Source organism: Acomys minous (genome assembly GCF_964271855.1).
Source record: "Acomys minous genome assembly, chromosome: 16".
NCBI classification, from domain to species: domain Eukaryota; kingdom Metazoa; phylum Chordata; class Mammalia; order Rodentia; family Muridae; genus Acomys; species Acomys minous.
Genome location: NC_140498.1, coordinates 42,402,843 through 42,414,989, shown reverse-complemented (window position 1 = coordinate 42,414,989; position 12,147 = coordinate 42,402,843). Strand labels below are relative to the sequence as shown.

Genomic DNA, 12,147 nt, shown 5'->3' with positions numbered 1-12,147 from the left:
CTTAATCCTATTTGACCAATAAAAAGCCGACACACCTAGGCAGGCAAGTGGAATAGGTGTGGCTAAAACTCACGCGCAGAGAGCATCTTGGTTGAGAGACAGGATGGAGGAGGAGGAGGAGGAAGGAGGAGAACAGCCATGGAATAGGAAAAGAGCCACGCGGGCCCAGGGGAGGAAACTCTGAAGTCCCGCATGGAAAGAGATGGCCAAAATAGACAACCTTAGCAAGTATTTGGAGATTATGGATGGGAGGGAGCCCATGTAAAAATTACTAGAAACAGATGGCATGGGATGGAGCCTGGGAATTATTGAAGGACAGCTTAGGAGGTAATATCTGCCCTGCCCCAGGTAAAGGCTTATTCTAAATTACATCAGGTGTCTGTGTCTTTATAGATTGTAAAAGTGGGTAAGATAATACCACCATCATAACTATAGCCTAATAAGTATTTATTGGCCATATTTTCAAATTAACCTCAACAAGAATTGTTTTGTATATAGAAACTGCTGGTTGTAATCCTGAAAATTCAGAATTAACTGTTATTTTTACAGTTGCAACAGGCAATTAGAAATAGAAGCTATCCATTACATATTACTCATATTTAGTCTCAAACAGGTTTGCCAGGTCCATTGGAACAAGGAAATGAGGAAACTGACCAGTTACTAATAGGAAATATATTAAATTTCATGAAAAAACATCATGTTAACAGTAAAGGCTTAAAGAAAAAAAATTTTCTCTCACTTGGCAACAAGCCAAAGAAATAATTTAAAAAATGTCCTACATGTTCTTTGTATAACCGAACTCCATTACCCACTGGAAATAACCCTAAGGGTACCAAAAGAAATGAAATCTGGGCCAGGTGGCGGCAGTGCACGTCTTTAATCCCAACACTCGGGAGGCAGAGGCAGGCGGATCTCTGTGAGTTCGAGGCCAGCCTGGACTACAAAGCGAGTTCAGGACAGTCAAGGCTACACAGAGAAATCCTGTCTTGAAAAACAAAACAAAAACAAAAACAAAAATAAAAAAAAAAGAAAGAAAGAAAAAGAAAAGAAATGAAATGAAATCTGGTGATGAACGTGCTTCATTTTGTAGAATTTGGAAAACTAAAGTATATATACCATACCATTGATAACATTGATTTGGGGTTTCAATGGGCAACTGCTTTGAGTTCTGAAAAAGTTGATTCCATAATTACATATTTATTGGAAATAATGGTAATTTCCACAAATAAGACTGATAATGCCCCCAAATATGTACCCAGCAAGATGAAGCAATTCTTTGCATATTATAATATAAAGCACATTGCTGGTATACCACGCGATCCTACAGGACAAGCAGCTGTAGAAAGAGCTAATCGTACTTTAAATCAGATGCTTATTTAACAAAAAGGAAGAGTAAAGGCCCCCAGGGACAGACTAAATAATGCTTTGTTAACTCTAAATTTTCCTTAATGTTAGCGAAAAAGAAACAAGAGCAGCCGAGAGATCTACATATGCGTCTCGCAGTCTTTGTTCTACCAGTTAATTCTTTTCTGCTTCAGCTATTAAACATCTTGGACTGTTTAAATCTGGGTCTCTTTGTAATGTTTGAAACAAATTACGTAACTTATGAGTACTTAATCCAGTTGTAGGCCTCAGCCAGTTAGTATCTCCCATTAATTTTTGAAAATCATTAAGAATTTGTAACTGATCTCTACATATCTATACATTTTGTGGTTGAATTTTTTGTTGACTTTTTTGTTTTGTTTTGTTTTTCGAGGCAGGATTTCTCTGTGTAGCCCTGGCTCTCCTGGGCTCACTTTGTAGACCAGGCTGGCCTTGAACTGACAGAGATCCACCTGCTTCTGCCTTGACTGTCCTGGGCTCACTTTGTAGACCAGGCTGGCCTTGAACTCGCAGAGATCCGCCTGCTTCTGCCTCCCGAGTGCTGAGATTAAAGGCGTGTGCCACCGCTGCCCAGCTTGTTGACTTATTTTATAACCCAAATAGCTAATAGAATCTCCTCTCTGAATTTTTCTGGAGCAACTTGTAGCCCCCAGCATGGCAGAATTCTTTCTCTAAAGTATCTGCAGCAGAATCAGCCAACAAAATATCATCCATGTAATGGTAAATGACAGATTGAAGAAACTGCCTAAGAATCATTTCTAGCAGTTGTTGCACAAAATATTGACATAAAGTTGGACTAGTTAGCATTCCTTATAGAAGCAGTTTTCAATGGTATCTTTTTACTGGGCCACTGTTGTTAATAGTACTGAGAAAGCAAACCTTTCCCTATCCTGCTTTTGCAAGGTTATTGTGAAAAAACAATCTTTTAAGTCAATTACTATTATAGGCCATGGCCTAGGTAACAAAGAAGGCAAAGGAATTCCAGGCTGTAACGGACGCATTGGTTGAATTACTCTATTCGCTGCTCTTAAATCCGTTACCATCCTCCATTTTCCTGATTTCTTTTTTTTTTCTTTTTTTTTTTTTTTTTACAACAAACACAGGGGAATTCCTTGGGCTGGTAGACACTTCTATACGTTGAGCCTCCAGCTGCTTTTGTACGAGCCATTCAAGTGCCTGCAGTTTTCAGTTTGTTAAGGACCACTGCTCAGGCCATATAGGTTTGTCCAACATCCATTTTAGGGGTAGGGCTGTTGGTATTTCAACAGTGGCCCATCGTATAAATTTGGAAACTCAGTCCCTGTGATGTCCTGTTTTTGCACAATGGACACAGCTTGTGATTGTTCTTTATATGACACATACCAATCCCTTCCCCAGGAGTGTTTACCATTTTACCCCTAATTTCATCATTGGCTGTCTCTGGGATTACAGGAATGTTAACTTGAGTGCCCTGTTGTTGTAAAAGACAAATATATTCCCCATAAATGTATGAGTACGTCAGCCGCACAGGGTCTCGGCTTCCCTGTTTGCCCTTCTGGTCCCACACACTTAATCCATCATACATTTTGTCTTATTTGAGATAATTTACCAATTCCTATATAAACTGTGTAAATCCTTCTGAAATGGCCGTTCTGGATTCCAGGATTTTTTGGGAAAGAATAGTGACATTAGCTCTTGTATCTACCAATCCTTCTGTTTCAACACCATTCACTTGCAATATTAATTTGGGTCTCTGATTATTAAGGACTGTTTGCCAGAACACACATTTTCTGGTACTCCCAAATGCCTTTTTCTTTCTACTGGAGCAACTTTTCCCTTAATGTAAGGAAACAGTAATTGAGCAATTACATCCCCTGCATCATTTTGTATCTCCTCTTTTACATATGCCATGATTTTAATTTCTTCCTTGCATTTCTCAGCTATAATACCTGGATGCACAATAAATCCTTGGAAAGTTAGTCCACTTCTTTCTTTCTTTCTTTCTTTCTTTCTTTCTTTCTTTCTTTCTTTCTTTTTGTGGTTTTATTTAAACAAATAAAACATGCACTGAAGCCATCTACTCATTTTCCTCGCTGTGCAGCCTGGCGTTGGCACTGGTGACTCTGATGACCAGCTGTGCTGCTCTTTCTACCATGGCTTTTCGGTTCTTAGAGGAAACACTGTGAGCAATGTCAGCACAGTAAGATTGGTTGCACATCAGCAGCACTTCTAGCTCCTTGACATTGTGGACCAGAAACTTCCGGAAGCCGCTAGGTAGCATGTGCTTGGTCTTCTTGTTGCTCCTATAACCAATGCTGGGCATCAGGATCTGGCCCTTGAATCTTCTCCGCACCCTGTTGTCGATACCTCTGGGTTTCCGCCAGTTGCGCTTAATTTTGACATATCGGTCTGACTGGTGCCTGATGAACTTCTTGGTCCTCTTTTTAATGATCTTGGGCTTCACCAGAGGCCGAAGGGCAGCCATGATGCCGCAAAGATGGCAGCCACCTCGCAGGCAGCGCCGAGGAAGAAGGAAGAGTAGTCCACTTCTTTCCACGATCATCCCCACTGCCCCTGAAGGCAAAGGACCATAAATACCAGTGGTTATTTTGTAACATTCAACTTCTGGGTATAGAGTAAGGGGTTTATCTGTGGCCAGATCCGAAGCTGCACAGCCTTCAGTAGCGTGCATGAAATCAGCAATACTTAGTTGTAGTTTCCCTGGCTGCTTGTTACCTCCTCCTTGGCCCAAGAAAAATAGCTTGGATTTTTGCTGTGGGGCCTCAAGCTGATAGTCCCCTCAGTTTGTTTCCCAAAGGCAAGAGGTTACCTCCTGGACCTGCATTCATTAATCCAGTGCCTTCCTTTACCACAATGCCTACAAATTCCAGGAAGCCTGGGCGTTCCATTGCAGCCAGAAACTGCTTGCTACCATCTATGAAGTGAAAGTACCATATTCCCCAGAGTTAACGCACCTGCCATTTTGAGCTCTGAGGCTTTTTAACCTTAAAACTTCTTTGTAAATGGCCAATTCACCACAATTAAAGCACCAGGTGTTTTTATATCTGAGACCTGTTGCTTGTCTGTGATATGGGCATGATGCTCCTGAGAGCCAATAGCAGTTGTGTCTCTAATCCGTTCGTCTATTGGTCCTGCTCGTGCCTTTAATGGTCTAATTACTCGCTTACACTCAGTATTTACAGTCTCAAATACCAAGGTCTCTGTCCACACACGTCTGGCATCGGGATCTGATATGGCTTTATTTACAGCTGAAGCCAACCTCCGCAAGCAGTCTGTGACGGCTTCTCTGGAGCTTAGTATTACCTCAGTAAGTGAGATGAACCTTCCCCCAGGCTCGTCAACCAGGCCCCAGGCCCTTAAAGCTACCGAGCAACATTGTTCTGTAAGGACGTCATCGGATCGAATTTGTTCTTGTAGGTCAGCGTAACCCTCTTCATCAAGCAATTGATCTTTAACAATGTTTAGCCCTCTTGCTCTGTTGTGTTTGTGGCTTCCTTCCTCCACCACAGTAACTGTTGTGACTGCTGACCAGCTTCTAGCACAGCTGATAGCAATCCCTGCCAATCTTGGGGAATAGTTCTATTTTGGATAGCCCAGTTACTTAATATTCGTGTATAGGAAACAATAGACTTTTTAAAGAGTGCTTTAGATCTAACATTTCTATTGGATACCATGTTATTTCTTCATGTTCATGACCAACATCGTTAGCGGGCATGTGGTACACACTTACTGGGAAAACTGGTGGTGACTTTTTAATCCCAGGCAACTCCTCTGGTTGTGCACTTACCTCACACAGGGTCTTTGGGGACCTGACAGAGAAGGTGCATGGAGCATGGCAGGGCAGAAATGTGCCTCCCGGTGTAGTATGCTTCCCTCTCTCATCCTGTGGGCAGTTCCTGCTCTCGGACACCAGACATGAACCCTTTGTCCTCTCTCGAGCACTTTTTGTTTTCCAAGGGCTTCAACCTCTACTCACAAACTCTCTAGTCGCACATCCAACTCTGAGATCCCTTCAGAAATGAGAGAACTGAGTGACCCTTCTGATTTTTTTCAGCTGTTTTCCCAACCCTTTTTTAAAACAGAATACAGGAAGAACAAAGCAAAAAACAGAAAATCCCGTGGTGGCGCACGCCTTTAATCCCAGCACTCGGGAGGCAGAGGCAGGCGGATCGATGTGAATTTGAGGCCAGCCTGGTCTACAGAGTGAGTCCAGGACAGCCAAGGCTGTACAGAGAAACCCTGTCTTCAGAAAACAAAAAACAAAACAAAACAAAAACAAACAAACAAAACAACAACAGAAAATCCCCCCTCCCCCCCCCCCCCCCCCCCGGGAGCAAAACAGGAGAGAGCCCAGTGTTAGCAGCTTCTGTGAACTTTTGGCTGGCATCCTGAAACAGTATAGTCATCTCTTTGTACTCTGCCACCTCCTCTACAGCATTAGAAACCAGGTTTTCCATTATGCCTAGCCACATCTCTGCACCATTTGTAGGCACACTTTTTAAAATCTGTTTTATCTTAATGCAGCTTCGTACTTTTGGTCTGTTTGTTTTTCGAGACAGGGTTTCTCTGTGTCCCGAGTGCCGGGATTAAAGGCGTGCACCCCCGCGCCTGGCTTTAATGCACTTTCTTATGCCTCTTTATACCCTCCAACCCTTATATCCATCCTAACACCTTCCACCTCGCTGACACTAGGGAGGAGAGAAAGACGGTTCAAGGGGAAACGGAGTGTAGGTATCTTAGCTGCTTTCTGTTAGTTAGGGCTGTTGGGGTCACAGGGCAAGCCCAGTCTTCATTTCCGGGTGTCACTAGCTTCTTCTAGTCACACTGCATCAACAGCAGCCAGGAGCAGCGGTGGGGAAGCACCAGCCTCTTTCTTTTTCCGAGCCCCGCTCTCTGGCTCTCTCTTGGCTCTGGCGTTTATACCCTCCCCGAGTTCTCAGAATTAAACTATCTGCAGCTGGCAAAGATCATTCCTGCCAGAGGACAAGACAGTCATAGTTAACGGCTGTGGACAAGCTGAAGCAGCGCCATACATACGGAATTGAAACAAAAACATGTTTATATAACATAACTGAGGTTTTTTTTAAAGAAATCAAAACTTCTATTATGGTGCCCTGGCTCCTTTTTGTAATGAATGGTTTTGGATATGTTATTAATACCTGATTTAATGCTACTGTCCAAACACATGCTCTGTGCAACTTCAGCCCTTTAATATGAGTTGAGACTTGCTTTATGTTCTCACATGTGGCTTGAAAAGAAGACATATTCTAGGTGCTGTGTTCAGTCCTTAACTATTTTGCCTTTTGCCGAATGCTCTGACCTGTAAGTGGCAGTTAGGTCCAGGTGGGTGACAGTGCTGTTCCAGTAAGCTGTACGTTCACTTGTTCTCTGTTGTTCTAGCTAGATACCCAGGCCAAAGTCTGGTTGTAGCTCCAGGAGTTACAGGTCCACACCTGTTCTGGTTTCTTTTCTATTGCTGTGATAAAATGCCATGACCAACAGCAGTTTGGGGAAGAGAAGAGTATTTTGTTTGTTTGTTTGTTTGTTTTTGTTTTTTTGAGACAGGGTTTCTCTGTATAGTCTTGGCTATCCTGGACTCACTCTGTAGACCAGGCTGGCCTCGAACTCACAGAGCTCCACCTGCCTCTGCCTCCCGAGTGCTGGGATTAAACTCATGCCCTACCACATGTCATTTGCTGTAAGGGTTTTTTTGTTTGTTTGTTTGTTTGTTTGTTTTTGTTTTGATATTATGCTTCTAAGTCAGAGTCCATCATTGAGGGAAGTCAGGGCAGGAATCTGGACCAGAAACCTAGGAGGAACATTGCTCATTGGTTTGCTCCCAGGCTCATATTTAGCCCTCTTATCAGCCTAGGAATGGCACTGCCCACACTGGTCTGGGCCCTCCTACATCAATCAAAGACAAAGACCACAGGCCAGTCTGACCTGGTGAATCCCCCAGGTGAGGCTCCTCCCATAACCCTGGGTTGTATCAGGCTGACAGCTGAAGCTAACTAGGACAGCATCCTCATGCCTTATTGTTGGCTTAGAATTAATGTTAAATCACGTCATTTTAAACGAAATCTTGCAATGTAGTCCTGTTGCTCATGCCCTCGCTGTCCTGTGTGTTCCAGCTGTATGATTTGTAAGTCCCTGCCTGCTTACTTTAGACTGTCCATTGTCTTGAGTGAGTTGATCTACAGTGATGGTGTTTCTCTCATGTGTCATTGTGTTTCCCAAATTCTTTGGAAGCTAGCAACGATTGAATTATGTTGATATTGTGTGTGACACTTAGAAAATCTGAATTTCATTGTGTCTCTTTGAAGAATACTAAGGTTTTTCACTCAGCAAATAGTTGACTTATCTGACTCAAATGGTCTCTTTTAGTTTTAACTGGGATCCTGGGGGCTGGGGGGGCGGTCAGGGGTGTCTACCAGTCACATGCAATTAAGATGCAATTTCAAGAGTCAGACCTAGGTGTGAGGACAGTTTATATGCAGACGCTGGGCATCCTCTTTCCTGCCTCTTGCTTTTCTGGCATTTATAATTTCATTCTTGATCAGAAGTCACCCCTGAATTTTCTATATTGGGGAGTTCACTTACATTTTTTAATATTTATTTTTAAATTTTATTTGTATGAATTTTTTTTCTGCATGTGTACAAGTGAGAAGGGGACACCAGATCCTCTGGAACAGGAGTAGCAGATGATTGTAAGCCACCTTGTGGGTGCTGGGAACTGAGCCTTCAGAAGAACAGCAAGTATTCCTAACAGCTGAGCCATCTCTCCATTCCCTAGTTTCTAGTGGGTTTTTTTTAATACTTTTATTAAATGTCTATGACTTATACATCATGCCTCAAAATCCCTCTCCTCCTCCCAGTAAATAAAACAAACAAACAAACAAAAAAATCTTGTCACAGAAGCTGTAGTGTATCACGCAGTGTAGCCTTTTGTCCACATATGTTTGCTTTCAAATGTTCATTGCTATGAGTCATGGGTCTGGTTGGAGGCCTACACTATCGTTACCAGATCCTCACTGGGACTGCTGTCGGATATAGCATTGTTGCCGTGTGCCAAGGAGATTCTTTTTTTTTAAATTATTATTATTATTTAACACCTTTATCAACAGGTGCTTGCAGTTTGTTGACTTTTTTTTAAATCAAGTTGTAAACTTTTATTACAAATTAAAAATGAAGTTCTTAAAAATCTCAACTTGACCAGATATGAAACAATTTAAAAACCATTAAAGGTGTATTGAGAAAAACCAGGCCTTTTTTTTTCCCCTTAAAAAACATGTTTGTCATTACCAAAAAGAGACCTCATTAGGTAAAAATAATAAAAACCCCATGCTGCATAGATAATGCAGATGGTTCTACTGTATCTGGCCAACGGGCAAAAAGCAAGCACTTAAGGTCTTCATCTCCAATCTTTGTTCATTTCTTATTGCTGGAATTTCATATTCATTTCTTTTTGTTGGATGACCAAACCTGATGATGGTAGAGATGGTAAGCCGGCATTTACTCAGCCCCGCCCTGCTCAGCCTCGGGAGCGGACGAATTCTCAGCTGGTGGATCGGCTGCTTTCGTCTCTTTGCCATCTTGTGGTTTAGGGTTCTCTAGGTGTCTGCGTAGGTAATTGAAGTTGCAGCGATACCAACGCTGAGGTGGCTGCTGACCTTGGGTCTCATCTCCTTGGTTTTCCTTGTCCTCTTTAGTGCCGTCCTCTCTAGGCTGTCTTTGGCAAGGAGGGCCCCTGCGGAATCGCGGTCTGTAACCCCATACCTATTCTGTCTCACTGGTCTACCTCGCTCTCCTGCACCCTGGTTGTCAGCACCCTCCATCACTTCTCCTTGCACAGGCGGCTTGGAGTACTGTGGTCGACGCCCATAGGGTCTCGGCATGGAGTGAGGTGGGAGCCTTCCCCTGCCGATAGGGCCGGCCTTCAGGAGCGCTTTCCAATCCCTCGTTCTTTCCCCTACTCTCACTATTCTGGTAGTTTTGCTGGCAATTGCGTGGAGGACCCCAAGACGTGGATAGCGTCTATAATGGTTTCGGTCTGCTGCGTATTTGCTGCCTCCGCACCCTTTTCTCCTTCAACAACATCGAACTCCACAGTCTCTCCATCTCCTACACTGCGAGGGCACTTCCTGGGGTTGGTCTTCTTTATGGCAGTCTGTCTGGTGTACAAATACGTCTTCCTTGGTGTCATTCCTGTTGATGAAACCCTATACGTTCTTTACATTGAACTATTTTACTGTTCCCAAAACCTTCATTGCAATGACCTTCTTGTCCCCGCTGGAGGTGCCACTACCCGCACCGCTGCCGGTGGAGCTGGGCTTGGTGGCGGCGGGCACAGCGGGCGGCTGCTGGATCTTGGCCTCGCTGCTCATGCTTGCGGTGGTGGTGACTGGAGCAGGCAGCAACGGCTGCTGCTCCTCCTGGGTGTGATGCTGACTAGGCCAGCGGCAGCAGGCGGCGGGGCTCTCAGGGCTCTCTGGGGTCCGTTCTCTGCTACTGATCAAATCTGTCAAGGAGATTCTTAATCTTTGAATCTGCAAGTCTGGCCCCTTCATGTGTTCCAGCAGGGCGTACATGGGGTAGATGTTGGAGTGAGGTCCACTCAGAGCCCTGGATCAGGGCCTGCTCCCTTGTCTTCAGGGCAGGGCCAGCTCCCCTGCTCCTGTGTCCTCAGAGCAGGGCCTGCTCTCTCATTCTCATGACCTCCGGGCAGGGCCAGCTCTCCTGCTCCCATAGTTCCTAGTTTTTTAAGCCATTAAGGCTGGCTTTTAGAGCCAGGCGGGGTGACACAAACCCAAGATCCCAGCGCTTTTTTGTTTTGTTTTGTTTTTTGAGAAAGGGTTTCTCTGTGTAGCCTTGGCTGTCCTTGACTCACTTTGTAAACCAGGCTGGCCTCAAACTCACAGCGATCTGCCTGCCTCTGCCTCCCAAGTGCTGGGATTAAAGGCGTGCGTCACCACGCCCCACCCCCCAAGATCCCAGCACTTGAGGGAGGAGTCTCTCTTCCCTCTCCTCCTTTCTCTTTCTCCTCTCCCCCCGCACCCCCCCCCCCACCTCCCTGCTCTTCTTTATAGCCCAAGGGTCTTTAAACTCATGATCTTTCCACCTTGGCTTCCCAAGTGCTGAGCAAGTCTTTCTATCAGAGGGGTAGCAGCGATGCAAACTAATGTCTGTCTTCAGGGAAAACAAAACAAAGGTAAAAGGCAGCAAACTTATCTGGCCTTCTTCCCATCCTCCAAGGATGGCTCCTCTCCTAAGTGTCTTGAAAGCTCTGTCTTGCACCTCCCAGCAGTTGCTTTTATATCTTCTGTGAGACCCAGAAGCAGAAACTCAGAATATTAAGTGTGAAAGAGCCCATGCGGCTTCAACAGGGTTGATCCTGCCACTTGAATGCTAGAATCCTCCTGTCACCACTTTTGTCACCTTCCCTCTGTACCTGGGAAGGAAGACAGGGCCAACACGAGGGGGCAGAGTGTCCCCTCTTTTGAGTCTGAGGCGATAATAAGTTATTACAGAAGAGAATCTAGTCTGCGGCAAGAAAAGGGGGACCTGACCCCTGTGACAGGCACCCTGGAGGCTGCTTCCCTGTTTTGTGTGACTTCAGGCTAATGGCCGCTGTATGTGGGAGAGGGACTACACCCCTATCTGTGCTCGCCTTCTGAAAGCACACCAGCGTTCCCTTAAGTCTGTGGTAATTCTCCCCAGCATCACAAGGATGTTACAATGTGCTGACAGCTGTAAAAGACTAAGAGTCACATGTATCACAATTGATTTCTGAGCTATTAAAGTCATTGAGCATGCTCATTTTCAAGTCTCGCCTGCACTCAGAATATCTGACAGCAGCCCCACAGTTACCCCAACTGTACGCACCATCTCCCATAACAACCTGTTACCTTTGAGGCGTAATTACTGTAAGCACTCGGGATGACAGGACGGTATTGGAATTGCCTTCGTTTGAAGCCTCCAGATCAGTGTAAGCCCTCGCAGCATCAAGATCTGCTGGCTCTCCACAGGATGAAAGAGCTGCCTTCACGGTCTTTCAGTCCTGGGTGTGTGGACTGTGTGTTCAGAAACAGGGTGTAACAGTGAGTGTGGTAATCGTGGACAATGCTCACTCCTTCGTGAAGGAACTGAAACACACGAAGGCTGAGGACGCAGCACCTGTCACATAGTGACTTTTGGAGGTAGCTCTAGTGGCCCCCTGCTGCTGGTGTTGATGGGGTACACTGGTTGTGTCTTCCAGCCTGATGAAAGATTATTTCTTCAAGCCGCCCATCAATCAGTTCAGCCTGAACTTCCTGGACCCAGAACTGGAGCGATCCTACAGAGCCAGCTACCAGGAAGAGGTAGGTTCTCCCTGTGACCTCAACGTACAAGCCCAGTTCCCATGGGACACTGTGTACTAGTGTTTTACCGAGCAACAGGCAAGTGGAGGCTAATGTTGTTTTCCCACAATCAGGAAGCCCTGAGTTGGAACTGTATGTGTATTCATCTCCACCGGGATGGAAAACCCAAGGCTTTTTATGTTCCTTTATCTTAAAGCCAAGCCACAGCCCACCAGACTGTTTCTTCCATAGCTGGTAGTTCTGGTCTTTTTTCTTCCCCCCGCCTGAGACAGGATTTCTCTTGTCCTGGTTGTCCTAGACTTGCTTTGTAGACCAGGCTGGCCTCGAACTCACAGCCTCTGCCTTCTAATGGCTGCCCCCAGCCTTGGAAGGATGCATAGTCACAACTGTTCTGAATTCTTGAGTG

General features: G+C 45.0%; 2 protein-coding genes and 1 pseudogene across 5 annotated transcripts in view; 1 reads left to right on the top strand and 2 right to left on the bottom strand.

Moving 5' to 3' along the window:
- The window catches only part of ADCY9 (adenylate cyclase 9), a 136,666-nt gene that overhangs the window by 104,584 nt on the left and 19,935 nt on the right, over positions 1 to 12,147 (top strand). For all 3 annotated transcript variants that reach the window (XM_084764019.1, XM_084764017.1, XM_084764018.1), the window contains one exon: positions 11,639 to 11,741. In XM_084764019.1, coding sequence (XP_084620145.1) covers positions 11,639 to 11,741 — 103 coding nt within the window. The remainder of the gene's footprint in view (positions 1 to 11,638; positions 11,742 to 12,147) is intronic.
- LOC311587354 (large ribosomal subunit protein eL32-like) lies at positions 3,409 to 3,885 on the bottom strand. The gene has a single exon (XM_084764055.1). It carries the CDS (start codon positions 3,845 to 3,847, stop codon positions 3,440 to 3,442), a length of 408 nt encoding a protein of 135 aa, XP_084620181.1. The 5' UTR covers positions 3,848 to 3,885; the 3' UTR covers positions 3,409 to 3,439.
- On the bottom strand, positions 8,493 to 9,767 carry LOC311586544 (Y-box-binding protein 1-like; annotated as a pseudogene). Its single transcript has one exon. The product of its transcript is annotated as a Y-box-binding protein 1-like (transcript).

Excerpts from the sequence above, each read along its gene's own strand:
- LOC311587354 (XM_084764055.1), bottom strand. The coding sequence starts at position 3,847 with ATGGCTGCCCTTCGGCCTCTGGTGAAGCCCAAGATCATTAAAAAGAGG.